The sequence below is a fragment of the Antennarius striatus genome, chromosome 10, assembly GCF_040054535.1.
Source record: "Antennarius striatus isolate MH-2024 chromosome 10, ASM4005453v1, whole genome shotgun sequence".
NCBI classification, from domain to species: Eukaryota; Metazoa; Chordata; class Actinopteri; order Lophiiformes; family Antennariidae; genus Antennarius; species Antennarius striatus.
The window spans coordinates 13,913,026-13,940,495 of NC_090785.1; the positions used below are offsets into that span (position 1 = coordinate 13,913,026).

The 27,470-nt window shown below is 40.4% G+C and overlaps 3 protein-coding genes and 1 long non-coding RNA gene across 10 annotated transcripts; 3 read left to right on the forward strand and 1 right to left on the reverse strand.

Annotated features, from left to right (window-relative positions):
- The first annotated feature begins 4,807 nt into the window (after positions 1-4,807).
- Positions 4,808-9,307, forward strand: prps1b (phosphoribosyl pyrophosphate synthetase 1B). 3 transcript variants are annotated; one of them, XM_068325948.1, is made up of 7 exons: positions 4,808-5,120; positions 5,563-5,747; positions 6,467-6,565; positions 6,781-6,905; positions 7,053-7,226; positions 7,321-7,480; positions 7,622-9,307. In XM_068325948.1, the coding sequence occupies exons 2-7, from the start codon at positions 5,637-5,639 to the stop codon at positions 7,712-7,714; spliced, it is 762 nt and encodes a 253-aa protein (XP_068182049.1). In that variant the 5' UTR covers positions 4,808-5,120; positions 5,563-5,636; the 3' UTR covers positions 7,715-9,307. The 3 variants fall into 3 exon arrangements, with proteins under 3 accessions (XP_068182049.1, XP_068182047.1, XP_068182048.1); XM_068325946.1 differs by having other exon boundaries at positions 4,809-5,120; positions 5,558-5,747; XM_068325947.1 differs by having other exon boundaries at positions 4,810-5,120; positions 5,558-5,741.
- Positions 9,308-11,571: 2,264 nt separating this feature from the next.
- Positions 11,572-13,962, forward strand: LOC137603036 (solute carrier family 25 member 53-like). The gene is made up of 2 exons (XM_068326219.1): positions 11,572-11,732; positions 11,894-13,962. Exon 2 carries the CDS (start codon positions 11,901-11,903, stop codon positions 12,774-12,776), a length of 876 nt encoding a protein of 291 aa, XP_068182320.1. The 5' UTR covers positions 11,572-11,732; positions 11,894-11,900; the 3' UTR covers positions 12,777-13,962.
- A 1,152-nt stretch (positions 13,963-15,114) lies between these two features.
- On the forward strand, positions 15,115-27,354 carry zgc:66447 (SLAIN motif-containing protein-like). 4 transcript variants are annotated; one of them, XM_068325164.1, is made up of 9 exons: positions 15,115-15,385; positions 15,842-16,470; positions 18,651-18,787; positions 20,308-20,430; positions 22,256-22,396; positions 23,737-24,066; positions 24,202-24,345; positions 25,952-26,240; positions 26,349-27,354. In XM_068325164.1, the coding sequence occupies exons 2-9, from the start codon at positions 15,854-15,856 to the stop codon at positions 26,401-26,403; spliced, it is 1,836 nt and encodes a 611-aa protein (XP_068181265.1). In that variant the 5' UTR covers positions 15,115-15,385; positions 15,842-15,853; the 3' UTR covers positions 26,404-27,354. The 4 variants fall into 4 exon arrangements, with proteins under 4 accessions (XP_068181265.1, XP_068181263.1, XP_068181266.1 ...); XM_068325162.1 differs by having other exon boundaries at positions 15,845-16,470; XM_068325165.1 differs by having other exon boundaries at positions 15,115-15,271; positions 15,845-16,470.
- LOC137602446 (uncharacterized) lies at positions 19,226-26,487 on the reverse strand. 2 transcript variants are annotated; one of them, XR_011037162.1, is made up of 6 exons: positions 26,351-26,487; positions 26,045-26,179; positions 23,718-23,824; positions 22,224-22,383; positions 20,259-20,379; positions 19,226-20,113 (listed from the first exon to the last, which is right to left on the reverse strand). It is a non-coding gene; the product is annotated as an uncharacterized lncRNA (long non-coding RNA). The 2 variants fall into 2 exon arrangements; XR_011037161.1 differs by having other exon boundaries at positions 25,947-26,179.
- Positions 27,355-27,470: the final 116 nt, after the last annotated feature.

A 27,470-nucleotide genomic window follows, 5' to 3' on the forward strand; every position in this document is an offset into this window, starting at 1 on the left:
ATTAATGTCTTTGTGGAACAACATGACTGTTTATAAAAATCAACAATATAGCTCACTTTTCCTGTTACACTGAGTTTGACATTTAATATCAAAGCTCTCAGTTTTGGTAAACTCAGTTTATTACTTTGAGACAATGTCCTCATGACTCTTTTTGAAAGGTTTGTCCTTTGTTGTTGATGTGGCATTTTCCATATCCATGTATGCAGTGTTCTCTCTTTCACTGTACTGCATGTTTTCCCTTATGCGCTGATCTTTCAGGGGAAACTACTTTGACCATTGAAGGTGATGATGTTTGTAAAGATTATTTTACTGATCTAAAAGAGAAGGCCAAGGGAAAAATAAAGACCACGGTGGCAGTATATTAACGTTTGCAAATTATATTCAGTATGTATTATTCTACACCATAAATGTAAATAATATAAATATTTGTGAAGATAAGGAACACTTTTAAAGCATTACTTGTAACATTAAGATTTATCAGAAAAATCACTATTTTGTAAAAAGCAAGAGATAAGACATGTCTTCGAGGTAATTATTTATAGTAGTAATGTAACATAGAGACTAATAGCAAAACATATATTTTAAAGGGTACGCTACAAGTATAAAGCATGGGACATGTTTATTTTTATAAAGAACTAAGATAATGTTCTCTTTTCAGCATTGAACATTTTAACTTATGATAAACATTTTCTGTGGTTGTCATTGTTCAGTTGCTTGGTTAAACTGTGGATTTGTCTGTTTTTCATTCCATCATGGCTTAATCCATTATTTCCTTATTTGCACCAGTTCATTCCTGTGTTTATTTACTGTCAATGATGTTGTTGTCATTGTGGTCTCCTGTGTGTGTACTAAGTTAAATCATGTTTTAAGAGCAATAAAGAATATTAAATTAACTCTTTCAAAGAGTTTGGAAATGACATTGCATTCAACAGGGTGACAATTAACTTTTGTTTGACAAATAATGTAGTGGGAGTGATAAATTACATTGAACTGACACCCTTGCTGCTGTCAGTGGGTTTGTACTGCTATGGTTAATTAATTTATTTGCCTTTATCAAATTGATCTCATTGACTCATCAATTCTATAAACAGTTGATAGTTTAGGATGTTTTTTTAGTTGATAGTTTGGGTTTGCTTGTTTTTTTTAGTTGGTAGTGGGTTTTTCTGTGCTACTTTAATAAAGTATATTATAAATGGAAAACCTGTTGCAACGACTAACACCAAACAGCCACTAAGAAAGCCTCAACCTCAGAGGCTTCAAAGTCATAGTTTACCTGCTGGTGCTTGTGAGATCATGACTGTTTTACTTATTGTCAAAGATACCCAACAGCTGATATAACATAATATTGATCGTTTTACAGTATTGCATAATGATTTTTGACCACTATTCAGACTACACTAAAGACTGAACAGGAAAAAAGCGTTCCTAAGGCATTTATTAATTTCTGATTCAGGGAAGAGGGTAAACCAGAAACGTCTTTGGAAACAATTACACTATTCTAGGTGATATCTTTGTCATAATTCATTACTAATGTTTTTTGTTTTTCTTTAACTTAAATTCATATTGCAACATGAAACGATTTGCACCACTTGTTGGGGACACCAACATCCCACTTAACAATACTGGCATAAAACATTTGTGATGACAACAGAAATCTTAAAATATGGTATTATGAACATCATATATTCACTACAGCAATGTAAAAGAAGAAAAAAAACTGAAAATTTCAATGGCAAGACCCAAAAATTATATTGTGGATCACAAAAGGCACAGATAAAATTATCTTCCTATCAATATCCATTTCTCTTGTAATGCAATTTTCAAAATACTTAATTCTGTCTGTGGCATTGCGAGACAAGAGGCAGTTAAAACTTGGTATATTTGCAGAACTAAAATATCTTTGTGGTCAGCTTACAGATCACAATCTGTTTTTTCTCTGAAGATGGACTCCCATTAATATTTTTTAGACAAATATGCCTTGTATTTGTATACATACAAAAGCATACATACAAAAGGAAACAATTACTTAAATAAATAATAAAAATAACTAACTGTAAATGAGGGGTTAGTCCTAGGGGCTCCTCTTTACATTTCTCAATTAGATCGCCAAGTTCTTCAAACATTATTTTTTTTGTCAATTAGATTCAACAACAAAAACTAATGAGTTTATCGTTTTGTTTTTTTAAAAAGAAAGAAAAGAAAAATAGGTGGGAAAGCTTTCACTCAGAGAAATTATCTAATTAATAAATAACCAGAAATGTTTCCCGAAATTAAATCACAATGTAGCCGCAAGAGGGCATTGCCAGTGTCTTATTGTGACGGTCCCAAGCCCGGATAAATACAGAGGGTTGTGTCAGGAAGGGTATCCTACGTATAACTTTTGCCAAATCAAACATGCAAATTAAATCTATGACTTCCATATCAAATCAGTCGAGGCCCGGGTAAACAACAACCGCCATCGGTGCTGTTCACCTACATGGCGCCGTTGGAAATCAGACTACTGTTGGTCGAAGAAGGAGAGGAGGAAAGTATGTTTGTAGGAAGAGAGAGAAGAGGAACACCAAGAGTATAGGACTAAGATTAGGGACGTTGAATGTTGGAACTATGGCAGGAAAAGGTAGAGAGTTGGTTGACATGATGCAGAGGAGGAAAATAGACATATTGTGTGTCCAAGAGACCAGGTGGAAAGGTAGCAAAGTTAGAAGTTTAGGTGCAGGGTTCAAGTTGTTTTATCATGGTGTAGATAGGAAGAGAAATGGAGTAGGAGTTATCTTGAAGGAGGGATTTTTTAGGAATGTCCTGGAGGAGAAAAGAGTGTCAGATAGAATGATGAGTCTGAAACTAGAAATCGAACGTGTGATGTTCAATGTTGTTAGTGGGTAAGTTCCACAGGTAGAATGTGAGCTGGAGAAGAAGAAATTCTGGTTTGACTTTGATGAGGTGTTGCAGAGCACACCTAGAAGTTAGATAGTTGTCATTGGTGTGGACTTCAATGGACATGTTGGTGTGGGAAACAGAGGTGATGATGAGGTGATGGACAGGTTTGGTATCCAAGAGAGGAATGCAGAAGGACAGATGGTGGTTGACTTTGCCAAAAGGATGGAAATATAGTGCTAAGGTGAATACTTCCTTCCAGAAGAGGCAGGAACATAGCGTGACCTATAAGACTGTAGAAGGTGTAATCTGAAGGAGATCAGTTACTGAAAAGTAGTGATAGGCGAGAGTGTAGCCAAACAGCATAGGATGGCGCTGTGTAGGATGACTCTGGTGGTGAGGAAGATGAAGAGTGCAAAGGCAGAGCAGAGGACGAAAAAGGAGGCTGAAAAAGGAAGAGTGTTGCATGACTTTTAGGAAGGAGTTAAGACAGGCTCTGGGTGGTCAGGAGTTGCTCCCAGATGACTGGACAACTACAGCTAATGTGATCAGGAAGACAGGTAGGAGAGTACTTGGTGTGTCATCTGGAAGGAAAGTAGATAAGGAGACTTGGTGGTGGAATGAGGAGGTACAGGAGTGTATACAGAGAGAGGTTAGCTAAGAGGAAGTGGGACACTGAGAGGACTGAGGAGAGTAGACAGGAGTACAGGGAGATGCAGCGTAAGGTGAAGGTAGAGGTAGCAAAGGACAAACAAAAAGCTTATGATGACTTGTATCCTAGGTTGGACAGTAAGGAGGGAGAGACTGATCTATACAGGTTGGCAAGACAGAGAGACAGAGATGGGAAGGACGTGCAGCAGGTTAGGGTGATTAAGGATAGGGATGGAAGTCTATTGATTTGGTCTAGAGACCAAACATCACTCTCCTGTCTTTCCTCCGCCTAGGATGAAAAGACAGGAGAAAGATACGTAGCAGAGATGAAGATGCTGAAGTTCTCTTTCGGGAGTGACCAGGAAGGATAGGATCACGCATGAGTACATCGGAGAACAGTACATGTTAGAGGTTTTGGAGATGAAGTCAGAGAAGCCAGACTGAGATGGTTTGGACATGTCCAGAGGAGAGATAGTGAATATATTGGTAGAAGGATGTCGAGTTTTGAACTGCCAGGCAGGAGGCCTAGAGGAAGACCAAAGAGGAGGTTTATGGATGTAGTGAAAGAGGACATGAAGGTAGTTGGTGTGAGAGAAGAGGATGCAGAAGACAGGGTTAGATGGAGGGAACTGATTCGCTGTGGCGACCCCTCAAGGGAAAAGCCGAAGGGAAAAGAAGAAGTTTCCCCAAATTTAATCACAAACTTTTATTTTATGGGACATTCATCAGTTTCAACTGATGTATCTGTCTTCTATCTATCTATCTATCTATCTATCTATCTATCTATCTATCTATCTATCTATCTATCTATCTATCTATCTATCTATCTATCTATCTATCGATCTATCTATCTCTCTCTATCTCTCTCTCTCTTTATCTATCTCTCTATCTATCTATCTATCTATCTATCTATCTATCTATCTATCTATCTATCTCTCTCTCTCTCTCTCTCTCTATCTATCTATCTATCTATCTATCTATCTATCTATCTATCTATCTATCTATCTATCTATCTATCTATCTATCTATCTATCTATCTATCTATCTATCCATTTATCGATTTATCCATCCATCCATCCCTCCCTCCATCCATCCATCCATCCCTCCCTCCCTCCCTCCATCCATCCATCCATCCACCCATCTACAGTATCTATCTATCACAAGCACAGCTTTGAAGCGTGGGCGTGGCTTTGCTCACGTGCTCCTGCCGTCGATGGACTTACTTCCCGGAATGACGTAATCACGGTGGAACGTACGTACGTCCCGTGCGCGTGACCCAGGCAGGAAGAAGCGCCCGCGTCATGCGTAGAGCATTATGGTGGAGAGGTAGGGAACAGGCTGTAGCTCCGTAGGGTAGCTCATCAACTGTTGATCAGTTTTCAGTTTTTTGTGGGAGTTTCCGTGTCTGCTGACCCACAAGCTGCTCGTTGACGCTGCCCACGTGGACATATCGACGCCCTGGATCACGTTAAAATGCCCAATATCAAAATTTTCAGCGGTAGCTCACATCCGGACCTGTCCCAGAAAATAGCAGACCGCCTCGGGCTGGAGCTGGGGAAGGTTGTTACGAAAAAATTTAGCAACCAAGAAACGTGGTGAGTTGTCCGCATGTGTGACTCCTTAAAAAGAAAAAGAAAAAACCTAATCGTTATTGTGTTTAACTTTGATGTTAACGTTGGAACGAGAGCATCGTGGCGTCTATTTAACACCAAGTTAATCAGAAACGTGGTGCCGTGAACTTACCGCGCAGTGTTGTTCGGAACTTGTAGTCCAGGCATGGTTTTGAGACTTCATACTAACAAGCAGGCAGGTCGCCACCAAAACCACATGGGTAGCATTAGAAAACAAATTATGTCGCATCATATTGAGGCAATTATTTTCTGCCTCGGTAACTGTTCCTGCTTTGGAGTCCTTGAGCCGTTAACCTGGTCAAATTATACAGACTCAGTTGTTTACACGTTCTCATTTGTCTCCTGTCTGCTATGGTGTCATACTTTTAAGTGCTGTTTCTCTTGTCACCTCTCTTTGGCAGCGTAGAGATAGGGGAGAGTGTACGTGGGGAAGATGTCTACATCCTGCAAAGTGGTTGTGGGGAGATCAATGACAATTTGATGGAGCTTCTGATTATGATCAACGCCTGCAAGATTGCCTCTGCCTCCAGGGTCACAGCTGTCATCCCCTGCTTCCCCTATGCCCGACAAGACAAGAAGGACAAGGTGGGGGTGAGGGATATCTGTCTAATTACTTCTGTCATGCCATTTTCCATCCACTATCATGAGAATGAGAGGCCTGCAGCCATGACCATCATTTATTGTTTTGTTGTTTGCATACTTTTGACTCTCAAAACATTTTAGTCATTTTGCATGAATGGTGTGTTTGGTTTTAAGTGCCAAATCTAAACTTTGATGAAGTACTGTGATGTGTCAAGATTTAGGCATCCTGTTATTACAGCTGAAGTACAGCATATTTAAAAATTTGCAAGTCATAATGTACGAATGAAATAATCGCCTCCAAGTACAACTTTCTGTTTGCTAATGCTAGGAACAAAGTTAGTGGGTAAATGTGATGTTAGGGATTGCAACATCTTCTATAACAAATAGCCCTGAAACCCTGCCAAGATTAGAATGGTGTAATGAGGCTGACATTTGTTTGCATATATTCAGATTTGTAATGCTGTATGGCTGGACATACTCATTTTGAGTGTACTTGGCTGAAAATTGAACCCCCCCCCCCCCTTTGTGCTAAGCATGCATGAGATGTTTGCATGTAATGCATTATAATACACTCTAAAAAATCTGGGGGGGGGGGGTTTAGATCCAGAGTCTAAAATACTGTTTTTGAATAAATGTCAAAGCTCTAAGTGAAGTATTATTTTTAGAAACAAGCCATGCTTGACAGTTCTCTTATTCCATGTGGCTGAAGAGATCTATTTTTATTGCAGAGCCGCGCTCCCATCTCTGCCAAATTGGTGGCCAACATGTTGTCAGTGTCAGGGGCTGACCATATCATCACTATGGACTTGCATGCCTCACAGATACAGGTGAGCAGGAAAGCTCATTAAAAAAGAAAGTCCATCTTCTTTGCTCCCCGGCTGTTAACCTGTTGTTTTGGTAGTCTTAATGTTCCAATTTGTATTTATGGAGAACCTGAATTTGTCCAGACAGGAGAAAAGGAGCCATGAGCTTTCAAAAGGTCTATAGAACAGGTACTATAATGTGACCTGAGCCAAAAAAGCTTTATAATATTTTTCTGTAGGGATTCTTCGACATCCCCGTTGATAACCTGTATGCAGAACCAGCAGTGCTGAAATGGATCAAAGAGAACATCCCTGAATGGAAAACCTGCACCATTGTCTCTCCAGATGCAGGAGGTGCAAAGAGGTATGCATGTGCATAACTTACTTCACCATATCTCCTCAGGAGTTTACTTAAGATTAAAGTTAGGCTTATCTCTGACAAGGTTTTGACATTTGAATTTCAGCTTTATACGCTAGCCAAAATCATGAATGTTTAATCTTACCAATTCAGGGTCACCTCGATAGCGGACAGGCTGAATGTGGAGTTTGCCCTCATTCACAAGGAAAGGAAAAAAGCCAATGAGGTGGATCGCATGGTTCTCGTTGGAGATGTGAAAGATCGGGTCGCCATTCTGGTGGACGACATGGCTGACACGTGTGGCACAGTCTGTCATGCTGCAGACAAGTAGGTCCCCTTCAGATATCGTTTTGTGGTAAATAATAAACAGCATGAAGGCTTTCATGTGGACTTGTGCAACTTATTATACCAATCCCTATAGATTGATTTCAGCTGGAGCCACCAAGGTATACGCCATCTTGACCCATGGCATCTTCTCTGGTCCTGCTATCTCCCGAATCAATAATGCATGCTTTGAAGCTGTGGTGGTCACCAATACAATTCCTCAGGAGGAGAAAATGAAGCATTGTCCCAAAATACAGGTCAGATAGCCTTACCTTGTTTTTGTGAATGGTTCCGAACCAAATTTTAATGGTAATTTTTTTTGTGTGTTCAAAGAAAACATCCCCGTCAGCATCCCAGTTCACAAATCCATTTTGATATATATTGTTTCCTCCCTGCAGGTTATCGACATCTCAATGATCCTTGCAGAGGCCATTCGTAGAACTCACAATGGTGAGTCAGTGTCGTACCTGTTCAGCCATGTTCCCTTGTAACAAAGAATGTGTACCGTCTACTGCGTGCTGTTACTCCAAATCAGAGAAGAGGGAATTCCTCCAAACCTGACACACCACAAAAGACATTAACAAAGCTGTCTTGTTACTTATGGAAAGACCACAAATTGCTATGTCTGTTACTAACATTGGCAACTCTCACTTTAGGCCCTTTATGTTTTAGACTCCAAATTAGTGCAAGCTTAGAGTTTGGACCATCTTAATAATTATATTTGGGTATAAAGTGTTATCCAATGCGAATGTTGCTCCTTTTGTTTCTTAACATGAGTGCAGAGTTTCTCCTGACCGTTTCCCCACTGCGAGAGTCACTTCAACCTGTTGAAGAGCTTGTCCACTGGTCAGGAGAACATTTGCCATATTATGCTGTTACAGGATTATTTTTTTATGCGCTTTGTTTTACATGTTGCTCTTGTGTTCTCTGTTCTTAGAAAGATTCTAATTAATGGTGTGAATGATAAATGTGAATTGAATTAGTTTACTGTGCAACTGAAGCTCCACTCAACCAAGAGTGCCTCAGAGGTTTGAAAAGTCAATATTCTGTATAAGTCAATAAAAACATCATCTTATTGTTGAAGAAAATTGTTCCCCCACACCTCATCCTAATTTGTTCTGTGTTTTTCATACTGGATGAAGGACGTTTGTAAGTCTTATCAGGCTTTTGAAGATGTTTCATGATGTTTAAATGCTTGAGTTTTGCCAAGTGACTTCGGTTTTAACCAGGGCTTTGAACTGGTTCATGGACTGAAAATGAAAACCAGAAACTTTTTGCATTCATTGAAAATAATAATAACCGGTTAATACCTTTTCATTTTGTCCTTGAATAAAATATCTGACCTCACGTTTCCCTTCCTGTTACTTTTTCAATGCGTGATGAGAGCGGAGAGAAATTGAGGCATATCACCAGCAGTCAAGGAAGTCTCGTTATATTCATAACAGGTAAACACTGTAGTCTGTCAATCTGAAAAAAAATGTTTGATGCAGACGTAAACACATTGGCTGCAGCCAATGCAGCAGAGTCCGAGGAACTCTGCTTTTTTGCATTATAAGCGGCCGCAACTTTTCCGTGTCCTCTGATTCTCCATCCTCTGTTCCGTAACTGGGTCAGTGCTGTCGTCCTGTTGACCATAGGGACATATGTACTGTATGTAAACTAATTGCCTTAATTGCTAATTTAAAAGTCCTAAAGTTACCTACCTATTTATATTTACAAGGAACGTAATTAACCGGTTCAGGAACTAAATATTTTTTTTTCTAACTGGTTCAGGAACGTCAATTCATGGGTGTAACGTTCAGAATCAACCAATAGTTCTGGTTCAAAGAACTGGTTTTAACCCTCCAGTTTCTGAAGGGAAGGTTTATGTTTGGAGAAACCAACAGCTTTTTAGTTTGGGGTGTCTGCAGGATGGAGCTTCAATCACTTGCTATATTTTTTTATTTTTACTTTGTTCATGTCTGAAGGGAAGGATCTTTCGTTAATGTGCATATCCCAAACATTTGTGTTTTAGTTTTTCCAGTCAGATGGATGTGCAGGTTGTCGGAAAATGCATTCCTAATAAAAATATGTATTCAAAAAATCTTAAACTGGCTGTTTGTGGTATTTCTAGAATGAATGTGCCTTACCTTTACACTTAAAGCTAAATACGTACAACCAGGACCAGATGAAATACTCCTAACGTTGTTTTTTATGTAACAGAAGAACAAACTACATTTTTTCCTCTAGATATAAAAACTTATTTCCACCCTCTGTACAGAGGCCGTCTTTGCTTGAGATGATGTCATTGTTTCATTCTACAGTTAGAATCTTACCTTTATAACTTCCATGCGATTGTTATGGTACTTTGAATGCAGCTTTTGCTTATAGCCTCAATAAAACGTACATTTCTCCATGATGAGCAGCCTCTGAAACTGCATTAACATTTTGTCCTGTCACTGTAATATTGATTGTTCAAATGTGTAACTCATCACTTTACCTACTTGAAGATCAAAATTACATCAGCATAATATTTAGAAGGGTAACCATGATGTCAGAAGTGAAGAAGACAGATTTTTCAGGAGTACGACAGTCTTCTGTCTCTCCTGTTGAGAGGAGCTGTTTAGCACTTCCTTTTAGGAGCATTCTGCAAGCCGTGGACTCAACATCTGGAAAATCCTGTTCTTAGTCAACTGAAAAAGTAAACTTGGGCTGCAGCCTTCCCATTAAGGCATTTTGACGTGTTTTTTTATGCCATCAAATATGTGCAAACGAGAGGAACTGTTCTGTAATAATTCAAAACCAGATAACTACACTGAAAAGATGTTTTTTGTGTGTCTTGCTACCTGATTTGCTACACATTTTTGTCCGAAGAAGAAAGGATAACTAACTTTCATCCATTAATACAAAGAAGCTAGGTAAATAACAATGACAATGGTAGTTAGATTTAGTTTTTTTTCCAGCTATGATTTACCGGTATGTCATCCGTAACCTAGTAAACTGGGTGAATTGTGATGGATGAACAAAATCCTTAACTATGAAGAATTAGTATAAATAATTCAAGTAGTTTTATATTAAATTAGTATTAATAAAGTACAGTAAAAACTAAAATCAAAATTATATCAGCATTATATGCAGAAATGTAACCATGATGTCAGAAGTGAGAAAGACAGATTGTTCTGGAGTATGACAGTCGTCTGTCTCTCCTATTGAATAACTATGAGGAATTAGTATTAGTAAATTAAGAAGTTTTTCATTAAATCAGTTATAATAAAGTAAAAACTATAAGGTCAATAACAGACGTGACCAAACCCATCATGTCTACCGCTCGTGCCTCTGATGGTCCAGTTGATTCTTGTAGTATGTGACGTCCTCTAGTGGTCGTTCTGGGTTTGACAACACGGTGTGTCACAATGAGGTTATTATCAGAAATACATTTCTACATCGGGGAAAAGCAACCCGACGAGGAGTGTTCTAAAGTTGATGCCAGTCCAGTACATTAGAATTATATTACTTAATATGTTGACGATAAAAATTCTTAAAACTAGACGACAACTCATTTGTCCACAGTAGTTGCTGTTGTGTGACTTTCAGCAGAATTTGATAACCACAGAATTTGATGACACTGCAGTGAATTTAGATTTTAAAAAATGATTGAGAGATGGAAGGAGAAGGTTTACAACGATAGGACGGACAGGCTGAGGAGTCATAACATTTTCACATGGCATTCAACAGTTTAATATATTAAATTAAAATATTAAAATATGGGAACACATTAAATTAAATAGCATTAAAACATGAAATATTTCCTATTGTTCGCATGATGTTTCATTTTATTCACTGTTTTGTTAGAAACACATTTCATTACTTTATCTGTGGAGATATTCTGCTGAGGTTGCACTGCATAATAAATCATTTGAATGTTGCACTTGGTGTTCTCTGCTCACAGACCACAGTTGTGCATCCAGACTGATTGGGAATGAAATTGTAGCCTGTTGTATACTCCTGTATTATATGTATTCATAACAATATGCTGTTATAAATATATTTATCTTTATACATAAATAATAAATTAATATCATAATAAGTATTATTAATTATAATAATACCCGCAGTCATTTGATTCACTTGTCCCGCACTCCCGTACTCTGCGCTCTTATGCCCTTGATAACGTGGTGATGACTTGCTTAAAATGACATGTGTTGACATGAAAAACAACCAATCGGCTTCCACGTCAGCCATCTTCTTGACCAATAGTAAATAAGAGCTCCGCGACGCCGGTAGATTAATCCCCAGTTTAGAAATTTCATGTCGTTTTGATTTCTTTGCTCTCGTCCGTTAGTTTATTTGTCCAGTTTGACATTTGGAACGAATGTAACGTGTTGTCACCATAGCAACGGGACTAGTCGACCTTTTCACATGCGGTGTTGAAAAAGAAAGCGGTCGTGCTGCGTTCATTTCCCAGCAATGAGCAGAGGAGAAATAAGAAAATAGACCCCCGCTGTAGGTTGCCTCCTAACGGCCTGTGTGGTAAGTACTTTTCGTCTCTTTATTTGTTTTAAATGTGTTTTATCACAAACATAACGATATTATTTAATTTTAGTTTGTTTGTTTGCTGTACATTTACACCTTGAGCTTTCTGTATCTTCATGACACCACGGTGATTTTTTTTTTATCCCATCTTTACTCAGCTCAAGAATGGCAGACCGTCCTGACCATAAACCAGATGTAGCGGCCCTCAGGGATCCAATGGTTCATTTTCGCAGCTACTTGCATGGAGGGATGTCAAGCCTGTTATCAACCCTCCCCACCCTCATCGTCTTCCCTGTTTACAAAACTGTTTTCCGTCAACAAATCCACAACACCCCAGTCAACCAAGCAGTGCAGCAGCTATACAAAGAGGGACCTGTCAAGCTCTTCAGGGGTGTGGCCCCTCCATTACTGATGAGGACACTGAACGGCTCTTTGTTGTTTGGCCTCCAAGACACTCTCCTCTGCCAGCTTTCATCCCAGAATGTCAAATCTAACTTTGCCCTGCCTGCTGTGGCTGGATGTGGTGCAGGTGTGGTAGAAGCGATGGTGCTCACCCCCTTTGAACGCATCCAGAATGTGCTGCAGAACAGCCAGAATGACCGTCATCTACCTACTCTGAAGAGTATCCTCGTCAGGCTGAAGGCAGACAGTTTGGCCTTAGGATACTACAGAGCCTTCCTTCCCATCATGACCCGCAATGCTCTCGGCAGCTCTCTCTACTTTGGTCTGAAGGGGCCTATGTGTACTGTCGTGGAAGGACAGGGCCTCACCCCACTGTTGTCCTCCTTTATCTCAGGGACGCTGACCTCCATGGCAATCAGCTTAGCTCTTTACCCACTTTCTGTGCTAGTGGCTAACATGCAGGCACAGGTGGGAGTAGAGGCGAAAGGGGTCATGACATGCTGGAGGATGCTGTGGAAGTCTCGGCAGCGGAGTGTGATTCTGCTGTACCGAGGTGGCTCTTTGGTCATTCTGAGATCATGCATTACATGGGGGATTACCACTGCTATTTATGACAGGCAACAGAAACACTCAGGTTGAAAAAAAAGATGCCAAAAAATGGTTTGTTTTACGAATGAATTATTTATTATATAGAAAATTGTGAATGCTGAAAAATATATGTATATGTCACAGATCTTATTGCTGCAATCTCTCTCCTGCTGATTAAACAACCAAATATACATTCATGCCAGTTCCCTTCAGATGGAAAGCAATTACGTGTTTAACATAAACTATGATCTGCCATCTATTAATGGGACTAGCCATTACAGTCACAAGAGAGATGGGTAAAATCAAATACTGTCAGTTTTGTTTTTAGGCATGCATGAGTTAGTTGAAAGACCTCTGCCAAGACTGGAGTCATTGAAGTGTTTGATCAATATTTAATATATACCAAAGTAGTTGGTGCTCTAGGCATATGAATATGGTGCAAATGAATTATAGTTATTTTGCATTCTTGTTGTCTCAAGGGAAAGGCAGGTTCCTAAATTTAATTCTCTATATCACTTTACTCAGCATGGGAGGCTCCACTCAGTCAGACCATTGTCTGTGGTTCTGAAGGAGTTCCTTTTTTTCAAGAGTTCAGGTGTGTCATTCTGGGATCGGAGGTTAAAATGTTATACACACACAACAACAACTACTACTACTACAACATATACTTTGTGATGTGTTATGGTTATTTACTGGGCAAGATCCAAAAAACAGGAACTAAATGTCTGTTACCTTGAGATTGATCGCCTGTCCTTGTGGAGATTTCATGTAAGTCCAAGACTAATTCAGTGAAATTGTCCTTTATTGCATAAAGGAGATGGGTACATGTTTAAGGTGTCATTTTATTGTTTAATTTAATATTGTATGTAATTTTCTGCATGATGGATATTACAAATAAGTATCAAGACTGGAACAAAAGAAACGAGTTAGAGTGTCTTACAGCAGATTTGAATGTCTTTATCATATTTGTGTGGATGCCTATAGACATTTTAACTGTCAGCTAAATTATAATGTTTATCACTGAAATGCACTGTAAACCCATTCAGGTTGTAGGCTCTCACAAAGTGTGTGGGACAGGTTCCACCTTCTGTTGTGAAAACAAGCCAATGGGTGGAATAAAAAAAATGTTTTATGTAAAACGTAGCCCATTCAATAAAAAAGTGTGTTTGATTGTGAAAGTAAAATGTAAGATGTCAATCTCAGTCAAAATATGAACATTTTCCCAAGTGCAATAATAAATTTATCATATCGGACATGCAATTAATTTTCTGTGATTTAGTAGTTGTTGTCTAAGTTATACGAAACTAATGCAAACCTTGAGTTGCCAGAAACATTTGAGGAAATGCAAATAAGCTAACACAGAACAAATGATTGATCATAGAGAACTAAATGGTGATGAACCGTAAAGTTTCACTGCTGTGTGAGACCCACATTTAAATTTGTGAAACTGTTGTATTTGTAAAGATTTAATAAAAAAGATTTTTTTACTGTTTCCCACGGCCATAGCTTGCTGTACTCAGCATCATATTACCCCAGAAAAACTACAGATTATTTTTTTTTTTTATTTATTTTTAAATATGTACTAAAAACATATTTTTGACATAGCAAAGCATAAAATTGTCAATATTTTCAAGTAATTATACAGCATGGTAGCTCGTAGGGTAAATTAATTTATGTTATTCATCAAAACCTCAATTTCTGTATAAGATTTTTGATTACCATGGATATGTTTTTTCTTAATTTCAAATAAAAATAGGTTGCTCGTTGTACTCCGTTTGTCTTGGGACTTCTGCTCCATGTACCGTCAATGGCTTCCCTGGTGGTCTAGTGATTACGATTTGGCGCTTTCACTGCCTCGGCTCGGGCTCGATTCCCGGTCAGACAACTTAGATTTTAAGGGGTGCTGGCAACTTGGTCCACTGGAGCTTACATGGGTTGGGGACCGGAGGATAACCGGTAGCTGGAGATGCGGCAGTTCACCTCTGCCGGGGTACCCTTGAGCAAGGCGTTGTTCCCAACAAGTTGTTCTTTGGGTCCAGGGAAATGTCGCTGCCTGTTGCTCTAACATTACCCTCTCCCTATTTGCATGTGACAACAGATTTCTTTGTGTGTGTTGGTGCGTGTGCAGAGGCCTGTGCATACGTACGTAAATGAAAATTAAAAACTCTATCTGACTAAGATAGATAGATAGATTTCTAGATTTCTACAGGTATCCTCTTAATTGTCAAATCCCTATTGCCTTCACGTTGGAGCGGTGTGTAGCTCCATTTAGCGACACCCAGCGGCTCCATGCTGTCATTGCAGTACCGCATCCGAACACGGGGGGGCGCCAGCGAACAGGACAGAAATCTGTCGGGGGAGGGGCGAGAGCTGGCGCAGGTTAGTGCGCTGGGCTAACTAAGTCCATCAACAAGCTAGTTAGCGGCGAGCGACAGGGTAAACGCTGCCGGTGATGCTCCAGCAACAAGAGGCTATGGACTAACCGAATGAAAGTTACGCAGGGCGCCTTGACAATCACCAGAGACTGAGCGGAGGACCATTTACAGGTTAATGCAATCAGTCGCTTCATTGATGCGGTCGCTGGTGCGCAGAGGAGTTTGAGCTGCGAGTGGCGGCAAGCTCAGTCATCAGCTCGCTGGGACAGCGCGGCTCACCGACCGGTACGTCTGTCACCGGTAGCATGCCCACCGACAAGACAATGAATAGAGTGGCTACACGTTCGCGTATTTATGCTTGGAACGCGTACAGTGTTGTTGTTGTTTCGCAGCTTGGTGGCAGATGTAATGGTTCGCATCTTATAGCTAGCTTTCTGGTAACAGTGACAGTGTTTTGCTTTAGCATCGATGCAACGAGGAAATGCTCAGAGTGGTGTTTGTTAGCTGAGATGGAATTATTCATTCACAAGTGACACGTCTGGAGTAATGTTACTGGACATGTGGTTTACTTGTGTTAACATGCAATAACTCCTGGTTACTTCAGTGTTTACATACACCATAAATGTGTTTTGCTGGCAAGACTTCACTCATCATAATTGGTAAACTTGGCAGCACGACGTATGATTATTGTGTTACTACTGATAGACCTGTGTGTTGTCATAATGCCTCTCATCCTCTCAGCAGTGTGGGAGCATGGTGGTCCCGGACAGTGCCAGCGTGGTCCCCCTTCCTGGTGGTGATTCTTCTACTGGTCTCATGGAGACTGCCAAGCCAGGGTGCCAGGAGGAAGTGGTGGAGGGACAAGACCTGGAAGGGGTGGAACTGGAGGAGGTCCGTAAGCTGCAGGAGCTGGTCCACAGGTTGGAGGTCCAGAATGAGACCCTGCGCAACAGGGAGAGTAAGAAGAGTATCAGTCACAGAGGAGACAACAACAGCTTCTCAGCTTCCTGTGAGCCCCACCTCAGATTGGATCGTCGTGGTAACCTGGACACCCCAGACTTTGAGGTGTCACGTCCCCAAGACAGCAGTAGCGACATGAGGATGTCCCCTACGCCTGTGACCAACCAGCGGGAGGAAGGGCATGAAGAAGAGGAACAGAGGCCGTGTGGGGACTTTCTCTCCTTGACCTACAGCAATGGAGGGGGGCAGTCTGGTGGCCAGAGGCAAATGCCAGACAGCCCATCTCGGGACAATATTGAGTCAGAGACACTTGCAGAAAGTGATTCAGGTGTGGACCAAACTGCCCTGGATGAGGTGGATGTCCTAGATCTGGAGGATGAGTGTGCAGACGTAGAGGATGAGGACAGTTGGTATGTGTTTTCTGCTTGTCTTACAATTTGTCTGTCTCTTAGATGGCCTCCCATTGTCACAGTTATGTGGGTTACCATGCATATGTTTAATATGCAATGCAATGTTTTTACAGGTGTGAGAGATCACCAATAGTTCCCATGATATGTGGAAGTGCATGTGTTATATTCAAGGGAAGCTGATTTGTGACGGTACAGCCTACGGGGCTGCTACTTTTAAAGTTTGCATGTTGTTTGTGTATAGCTCAAGGAGCACCTTCAGCTACGTGTGTGTGTGTGTGTTTTAATTTTAAATTCATTTCTTTTTGTAACGTGTTATTCCCTCTTGGGGCAGCTTCTATAAACTGGAAAATTCCTGACAAAGACAAATTGCTCTTTTATTCTCATCTCTATTGTACTTTTCAAACGACATACTCAGTGTAATTGTGAGGAAAGGCTCAGTCCTTGATGGAGACAAGTGTTTTAAGAACAACAAGTAATCAAACTAGATAACTTCATGAGCAGTTTCAATACAAGAATGTAAAAGTTGTTTATATGATTTAAATTCTAAGCCCTCAGGCCTGTGTTATTAACATGCTTTGCATACATAGTCTGTTTGGCAAGTTACGTTCCCCTAAACGAAGCATGAAGGAAAATATGTGTTCAAATATGTTTTCTATAATGCTTTCAAGGAGAAAAGTGATCTAAAAAATATTACATTAAGGTTTAGTGGTTGATCTGTATTTCCAGTGTTGTTACAACATATTTAACAATAGCAAAACAGTGTCTGTAATAATTAACTCATGAATGAGGTTCAGTGTAACACAGTATAGAATGTTGCCCTCTAATAAACCATTCTAGTTTTTATGACCGAGAGTATCCGTGCTTGTTGAAGGCGTGCACATTGCATTGCCAAAAACCGGTATCATATTGTGTTTACTGACAGCAACTGAAGCAGCGGAGCCAGTGCACTCAACAGCTAGACCCTACTTGATTAATTTTGACGTCACATTATTAGCCATACCATATGTGCTCTGTTTGGTGATCATAACCAAAACAACCACTAATCCCAACAGCAACATAATCTGATTTGCTTTTGGCTGCATGGCTAAAATGCTTTGGGTGGGATTTCACTGCATGTGACCTGAGGCCCCTCCGTGTGACTAGACTGTAGCAGGAATGGAGCAGCTCCAGGACCTGGTTCTACGGGTTTCTGATTTTTTTTTTTTTTTTAATTTAGGATTAAAATCTACACGAGAAAAATGTGGTTAGTAATTTCTAGAATGACACATGGTCAGTCTTAGGGAGAAACAATACCAACAATTATTGGATTAGCTCTACCCAGTTATGCGTCATTATTATTTTAGGAGAGGGTTGCATGTTTATACATCATTAGTGTTGATTCTTCAACGTAAATTGTAACCTCTTTTGTGAAGAGCATATCTTGTAAATCATACTTACCTCAGCAAAAGTTACACATTCATTTACAGTCATGAGTAGACCTTTGACCCTACTTGACTTGTGGCACTGCAGTGATGGACTTATGTCTTGTGTGAATGGCATCAACCAACCAGATAGCCTGTGACCAGTACTGAATGTAGCAAAGCCAAACACAATGCATGTCATTATTCCACATCGGCCAGGGTTCCTGTGTGAAGTGCATTACTCCCCCCACTGCCGCCACACACAGATGAGCTGTGGTCTCTGGCTCTATGTGTGACCTGAATATTGCTCCGCATTGTCATTCATCCCAGTGACAAATGGGTCCTTTCGTGTTTCCCCAGTGGGAAGATGATTTGCTGTTGATTGGTCTACGACCAGTCATTCTGGGTTCTTTGTGTGTCTGACTCAAAGGATCGGTCCGTGTGACACCACCTGTGGTGAATTACTGGTAGTTTGCTGTCATTGTGAGGTCTGATAACATGCAGTAGTTCATTTACAGAACAGGCTGTTTGATTGGGTATCACTGCTGCTAAGTGAAAAGCATTCAGTTCTCAATTCTGCATGCACAGTGTGAGTCTTACTGCACATGGACTGCTCAGTACAGTTAATGTCATTCTAGGCTTTTTGTTCACGTTAGTGTGCAGCCAGATATTGTGCCTGTTGCTGTCACTTCTGTCTGTGTGACTCTGTTATTCCCTTTTACACCGTATATTCTCTCTGTAATAATTTATTTCCCTATTCTCTGCTTGTCTTTTCTACAGGTTGTATGTGTCACCAAAAAAGCAGGCAGTAGATCCCGGCCCTGAGTCTCCGTTGAAGTGGTGTCGGCAGGTTCTGGACCATCACAGCCCAGAGACAGAACTGGCTTGTCGGACCCTGATCAGCCGTTTGGACCAGAGTAAGTGTTTAACACCCCCATATGTACATTTTTGTTTTCAGCTCTTTCAAATGCCTGAGCTGATGTTTTTATTCGTTTGATTTTTCCATTCCCATTAAAACAATCCCCTCAATCCATCCAAACTCACAGCAGCTTTTGTAACCTTAACAAATGTTTGTTTGTGTGAGTCACATGCTGCTGCCTTAGAGGTGGTTGGCCTAATTCAACAACCTAATTCATCTGAGGGAGAAAGTCTTTTCTTTCTTCAGTGAGTATGCTGCACTCTTATTTACTGTTCACCGCTGATGTCCATGAGCACGGATCAACATTTGTTTCACTTGTTTGACAAAGGGAAGCGACATGCTTGCCTACTGTGTACATCAGGACATCTGTGTGGAAATTTGTGTCTGATCCAACAGACATCATTTATTATTTATCTTGTTCACGGCTCCTACTTCCTGCACACTGCAGAACCTGAAGAACAGGCTGTTCACACTAGGACTGGGTGACTAAATGAGGTCTTGGGATGGGTTGGATTACCTCCTCCACCCAGGTCAGCTCCCTTTTCTTAATGGCAAGAACGATCCATGAAACTACCCGGCGGCGGAGAGACTATTGTTTCTGCTAAGCGTCGGCATGAAGAAACACATTATAGAATAAAACATGTCATGGAGATTACTCTTTATTTAACTGACAGGTTATCTGTCAAGGCATTATTGGTTCCACCCATTCCACTGAGCATCAAATTGTGTACACAGTTTGTAAAACCTCAAACTGTATTTACAACAATGATGATGTTTTTTTTGTTTGTTTTTTAAGCAGAGCAACCAAGACAAAACTCAAAGAGCGATTCAACAAAATAAGCTATGGACAAATGGAAAAAAATGAATAAGCATATAAAAGCACACTACTCTGCAACCAACACACGCACACACACACATACATTTAAATCAATATATTGTAAAATGTTTAATGTCCTTGACGTAGGAGTGCTTTTAAGTCTTTATGCAGCTGATTAATCTTGTCTGCCAATGTCTCCTTTTAAAATAGAAATTCAGTGGTTCGTAATTATTTCTGAAATGCACAAAGGCTGCTGTGTCACAGTGGCATTACTGGATTCATTCATTTAACATACGAAATACAGTTAGAGTATAACTTAGTGTCAGATGGATGTGATTACGTATACTGATGCTTGTTTTGTCGAGAGGTTTGTGGGGGGGGGTTGCGTCCACATCATCCTGCGCTGTACAATACAGATAGCGACATAATAGTCTGGAGATAATGCCTCTTCATTTGTTGATCTCATCTTGTTGCTGTTGAGCATCACTATGATTGGCTGAGCTGTGTCTGAGTGATGAGAGCATTTGTTTAGTAATCACTGCATCCTCTGATCAATTTCACCAATAATACACAGCACTTACTATCATTTCCAAACAAACGGAGCAGTTTTTTGTGTTTCTCTTTTAACACCATCCCTTTTAAATTTACTTACAGTATTCTCTTCTGAAAGATTTTCTTCTCTCCTCTTGTGTTCCCTGCAGCATCTCGATGGAGGAACATGTACAGTAGTCCATCAGCTGATGCAGGCTCCACCGGCTCAGGCCTGATCTCTCCTGGGTACCACAAATCAACTAACAAATCTCTACTAACTTGTGGCAATTCAGGTATGGCATGGCATTAACACACCGCGCTCATCAGTTTAAGCTCAACACAACAGTAGGACTGATGTCAGCTCTCGTAAAGATGTGGATCACTTGATGTGTGTGTCCTGTCAAGAGCGCTTCATGTTATTTTTTAACACTGTTTTGTGGTTGTTGCATGTCCGCTTTCTGTCACATATAGAACGTAGGGCACTATTTACAATTTTTCTGTTTCTCCCAGGCAGACATTCTTTACCATTCACTTTATTTCTGTATTAAAATGAACAAAAAATTTAAATAAACCTTCACATTAAATGTGGAAGTTTTCATTCGTGTTTGAGATCAGCTTTTCTGTGAGGCACATGTGGAAGCCCAGATTCCACAAACTCTTAAAGCCTACAGCCACAAAACCTCACAGAAGTCAAACATTGTTTAATGATAGAACACATGTGTTCTGTGACAGCTTATTTATGTCAGGCATGATTGAGTAGATCCTCATGTTGTTTTGAGTTGGAAACTGTGAACGCTTGACAGAATACAAACAAGATTTTCCTTTGGTAAACTATCAAGAGTAAAGTATAATCAGGTTTACAATAGGAAATGGAGAACAAGTGTAATTAAAGGTCTTCGGCTATGCTAACCTGTGTGAAATGGATTCTGCTGTGATGTAAACTTTATGGTAATAAAAGGTTAAACGTACATCACTACTTCTTATTCCTCACATTGTCTCACTGTCCAGACATTGTGAGCGATCAACACTGCTGATGTTGTTTCCAAAACCCTGTAAATAACAAAATTTGCATGAACTGGTCAAATGCTCAGCTTGTGACCAGATCTAATCCCAAACACTTTACATAACCAAATGCCGCAGGATAGTGTAGTCACTTCCTGTTTCGCTCATTCAGAGTGAGGCCTGAGTCTGACAGACTGTCTATCCAGCTGTCCTTGTCAGAGGAGATGTGTTTCTCTTGACAAACCTCGTGACTGACGAATCTCCTGCATGTGTACCAGCCTTAAATCGGAAAGCTTTATGTTAACTGGTCCAAATATTTATGTGACATATATATCATGGTATGAAAATTACACTTAAAACTAAATTATGGTTGATGTAAGCCTACAATGTGCATGAGCTGGAAGGTGAAGTGCATGGATGGTGGAGCTGCTTTTGTCCAATATTTTCCAACTTATCAAAGTTCACCAACTTTTCCTTTTCAACTTTTCAATTTTCTGATGTTCTATTTAATTACCTTGAAGCAATAATACAATTGTTTGAGCCAGATCTATCAGTCCTTGTCCTCTACTGAACTGACTGTGACAGATGGTGTTAGAATCTAATTTTTGTGATCATTCATATGTGGAAACTGAAATGGTCTGACATTTGTCATACCCTTGTTACAGTGAGACACGTCCCCATTCATCAGGGAGGGGCTTCACTCAGGGGTCTTTAAACTTATGTCAGATTTGTCTTTGTTAATGACATCTATATTCTGTTTGGGTAGCTTGTTTAAAAATCTAATTATCATTTAATTGCTCAGGAAAATTGTTAAGACTTATTCACAGGGACTATTTATTTAAAAGTTTTAGTTTTGAATATGACGAAGTGAAGTTTTTTGAATTGTATGAAATAACAGCTTGGGTATTCTCTCCTTTAGGAGCCATTATAATACAGCCTCTGGTGGTAACTATTTAGTGAGGTTTGATTTGTTTAACTAGGCCATTCTTACATGAAATCACTACCTGAGCAAAGTGACTAAAGCCCACTTGAAAATAACTTTCCCAGACGTGATTAGAACAGTGGCATTCATGTATAAATGTACCTGCTGTAACCAGTGTCCGGCTGTGTTCACAGGAGTCACAAACATGCAGTCGGCCCTGAGCTCCCAGTCCTCTATAGATAGTGAACTCAGCACATCGGATGACTCCATCTCTATGGGCTACAAGCTGCAGGATCTCACCGATGTCCAGATCATGGCTCGCCTACAGGAGGAGAGTAAGTACAGGATGGGTGTCATTCGACTTTTAATGGTATGACTGTTATCTCTCTGGGACTTAATTGGTACTCATTTTGGTTCCTTACATCCAATGGCATATGATACATGGGTATACCGATCAGTATTTAAGTTGGTTTTCTAGATAGATAGATAGATAGATAGATACTTTATTAATCCCGGAGGAAATTGCATTAGAGCCTAATTCAAGAACCATTCAGGGTCGACAAAAGGAAAATGTTATTAATTCGACGTCCATGAATAGTAATCAACAGGTGTTTTAATTTTTATCTGTAATGGTCCTTTGCATACTATTGAAAGATTTTATGTGTATGTATGCAGTTTTCTTAGATAGTGAGAAGATGCCTGAGGAATGGAGAAGTGTGCTGGTGCCCATTTTTAAGAACAGGGGAGATGTGCAGAGTTGTGGCAACCACAGAGGAATAAAGCTGATGAGCCATACAATGAAGTTATGGGAAAGAGTCGTGGAAGCTAGATTAAGGGCAGAAGTGAGCATTTGCGAGCAGCAGTATGGTTTCATGCCAAAAAAGAGTACTACAGATGCAGTATTTGCTTTGACGATGTTGATAGAGGAGTACAAAGAAGGCCAGAGGGAGCTGCATTGTGTTTTTGTAGATCTGGAGAAAGCTTATGACAGGGTGCCCAGAGAGGAACTGTGGTATTGTATGAAGAAGTCTGGAGTGGCAGAGAAGTATGTGAGAGCGGTGCAGGACATGTATGAGGACTGTAAGACAGTGGTGAGGTGTGCTGTAGGTGTGACAGAGGAGTTCAAGGTGGAGGTGGGACTGCATCAGGGATCAGCTCTGAGCCCCTTCTTATTCGATATGGTGATGGACAGGCTGACAGACGAGGTTGGACTATGGACTATGATATTTGCAGATGACATTTTGATCCGTAGTGAGAGCAGGGAACAGGTACAGGAGAATGATGAAGATGCCGAGGTTCTCTTTGGGAGTGACCAGGAAAGATAGGATCAGGAATGAGTACATCAGAGGGACAGCACATGTTAGAGGTTCTGGAGATAAAGTCAGAGAGGCCAGACCGAGATGGTTTGGACATGTCCAGAGGAGAGATAGTGAATATATTGGTAGAAGGATGCTGAGTTTTGAACTGCCAGGCAGGAGGCCTAGAGGAAAACCAAAGAAGGGGTTTATGGATGTGGTGAAAGAGGACATGAAGGTAGTTGGTGTGAGAGAAGAGAATGCAGAAGACAGGGTTAGATGGAGGCAACTGATTCACTGTGGCGACCCCTGAAGTGAAAGCCCGAAAGGAGAAGAAAGAAGAAGAATACAGTTTTCTAACTTTGTATTATTTGTGTCAGGTCTGAGGCAGGACTATGCCTCCAGCTCAGCATCAGCATCACGCCGTAGCTCCACAACCTCTCTGCAGTCCCTGCGCCGCGGCGGCACCTACAGCGATCAGGAATTTGACAGTTACAGCCTGGAAGATGAAGAGGATGAGTTTTCCCCCATGCCCCAACGACAATCCCGCTTCACCCCATCACCCCTCAGTTCTCCCCGGTGCCTTTCTCCGTCCACCTCTAATCATGGTCAGGAATACAGCAGCCGACTAGGGGCCCAGCGCACAAGAACACCGAGGCGATCTCTCCAGGGCCCCAGTGCAGAGTTGCTTAAATTTGCTAAGAGTGAGGGTAGGCAATTACCGATAACTATTTATTTAGTTCAGAATCTACACCAACAAGTATGTCAGAGTAACTGTCCAGACCACAGCTGTAATGATGTGTGTTGTGCTGTTGCTGACTCTGTTCTCGTGTGTGCGGTTCCAGAAGAGTTGAGGCACAGCATGCCTAATTTGACCCCTCGCACCAGCCTCCGTTCCCTGGAGGCGGTAAGAAACAGCCGTAGCATGGAGGCTAACCTTCAGACATCTGGCAACCGCATGTCCCACCTGACTCAGTCCCCCTCCACAGGTAACCCTCCCCTCTTGTCCTCGTCTGCATGACTCCAGGTATATTGTCAGTCCAGCATTTGTCTTGTGTAAACCCCTTTGTGGTGTTACGTTTATCTCACAGCTCGTCTTAACCTCTGCATGACTACAGGTTCGGAGTGATTAATGTTGATATGAGCCAAGAATGGTCTTAGCTACAGCCTTAATAAACATGAATACATGTTTTATTTGTTACATAAGCCATAAGCCAATTTTCTTTTTTTACTTTTACCAATAACACATTGCGTCATATGTTTGAGATTAGAACAGTTACATACAGTATATCCAGCCCCAAATATTGTTTGATTGCTCCGGAAGACAACCATATCCCAAGGAATCGAGAGACTGAAAGTAAACTGCTAATAATCATGATAACAGCATAACGACAATAAATGGATGAGAAATCACAGACGGCATGCAATGTTGGATTTATCATTTTGAATTTAATGTATAAAATCAGAGCTTTGAACCAGTTCATGGAACGAAAACTAAAACCAGAAACTTTTTATATAACCCTAACCCTAACAGAACCAAAAACTTTATATTTTTTAATGTTCTGGAACAGAATCGGTTAGTCAAATTAATAGCGACCGGTTAATATCTTTTTTTATATATCTGACCTCATGTTTCCCTTCCTGTTATTTATTCAATGCGTGATGAGAGTCAAGAGAAGTTGATGTATATCACCAGCAATCAAGGAAAAGACAGTCTCCCAATCTCATTGTATTCATAACAGGTAAACACTGTAGTCTGTCAATCGGGAAAAATGTTTGATTTAGACATAAACTCATTGGCTGCAGATATTTTCAGAGCAGAATTCCTTGGTGTTTGCACTGAAACTTTGAAGCTTTGAAACTTTAAAACTTTGTTGCATCGTAAACTGACGCAACTTCTCGGTCTCCCTCTGATTTTCCATCCTCTGTTCCGTAACTGGATCAGTGCTGTTGCTCTGTTTACTGTAGGGATATATTTACAGTATATGAACTAATTGCCGTAATAACCGATTTAAAAGTCCTAAAGTTACCTTCCTATTTATATTTACAAGGAATGTTATTAAATGGTTCAGTAACTATATTTTTTTGTTCTAACTGGTTCAGGAACGTCAATTCATGGGTGAAATGTAGAACCAAAAACATTATAACGTTATATACTGTTTCTGTTAGGAACGAACCAATTGGCAAAGAAATTCTGATTCAAAGCCCTGACAAAATCTCTAAAAAGACACTGCAGTTCTGTGTTGGGTTGATGAAACTTCTTGAGAAAATGTGAGCACACCAAATCTAACGTGAGCATAAAGGAAGAAATGTATAAATGACTATTAACATAATGGCCAAAAAAAGTTTTGGTAGCCTTTTCTTTTGACTTCTAGAGATTCATTCAACTTTTCTAGCTTGGAACAGTTCTTGGTCTTGATTATATTTCACTAAAGGACAAGTTTATCACCAACAACAACAATTTCATATTGGTGTAGCTATATATATACACACACACACACACTATTTTATAATTACTGTATTTTACATCCAAATCCTAATGAAAGCAGTAGCTGTTCCATTATCTGCTACACCTCTCTACCTCTCTTACACAAGGTATGGCTTGTAGTCGACTGCGTAGCAACGGCCAGTCGCCCCTCTCCCTACGGGCTCCAGTTAAAGCCGTCACCCCTGTGGGCTCCATGGTACCTGGGCGTCAGTCTTCCAGAGGCCTTCCACTTGTTCAAGCGCTGCCATCAGGAGGGGGCCGCAAGGTCCAGCCTCCCGGCTCCGCCAGTGGATCCCATGTACATGGGAGAGCCTCCACCGGGGCAGTGAGGCCCTCTGTGGGACGAGGACAGACATCAGCATCCACAAGGATGAAACTTTCACAGTCACCCAAAAGGTAAGTGCATATATGGAAAAGTACATGTCAGTTTTTGATTTCAGTTCAGTTGCATTTCTATCATTCAGATAATAAAAAAATGCGTTGAATTTTCTACTTTGTTCACAGACCTCTGGGCATGACTAGAATCTCAGATGAATCCTGGAAAGACGGCTGTTACTGAGTTTGTCCAGTATTGAAGGATGTCCACAGCTGCAGCCCTCCCCTGACCTCTCCCTATTGACTCACACTATACAGACAACAAAGCTACTGTGTCCATAAAGTGTGTAGTGCACCCCCCCCCCCCAATTTCATACTGGAGCACTGGGCTGCACTGGATTCATATTTAAGACTCATCTCTATCCCTCGCATGAAAAATTGTCAACCCACAGAGAGGATTTGTAAGCAGACAATAAGGCACAGATGCACACTCCACCTGTGATATGGATCAACATAGAGCTTCCAAAAAATTTTGTCAGTTTGACTTATTTTTCTATGACAACTGTCCGAAACTGCTGGAATATTCAAAGTTGTGTTGCGTTTAAGTAATTCTTGAAGTCACTGATATGAAGACAATTTCACTTGAAGAAAATGCTGGCTGTGTGATATTTTGTGAATTCCTACTAGATGATGGGTTTGAGTATTGCATGCCTGTGTTGTTGTTTTTTTCCTTAATACAGCCTATTCATCATCGTGTAACTGCAATATGACAAATCTTCCAGATGTCCCACAGTGATCTGTGTGAATTTACAAATGGTTGATTGGTTTATTGTGAAACTGTCATTTTTGTGTCTTTGCTCTGTGATTACACACTCCGATCCCTGTAAGCCACACTGCCCTTACAATACGAAACATGACAAATTGGTCTGTGCCAAGTTGTACCACAGCTGCAACAACTTCTAATAGAAGTCATTTTGATTTGTTGTATTCTATTGGTATCATGTTTTCCAGACGTTTTTAATCCGTATCAAGAGACTGTTTTGAGTGTTTTCTTTTGAATAACACTGTATTAAAGTAAATGTTTATGCACGAAGGCTGTGTGCCTTATATGGCTATGCATCCAGATGCAGTGCCTCTGATAATACGGAGCTGTAATAAAAATGGATAATAAAGTCAACCCTGAAATGGAATTGTAGCTTTTGTGTTTGTGTTATTAAATGCATTCATAGTCTAGTGTGTGCATCATGACTAAACTGATCATACTATACAGAAAAAGGCCACGTTTTCTTACGGATATTTACTGAGTGGATG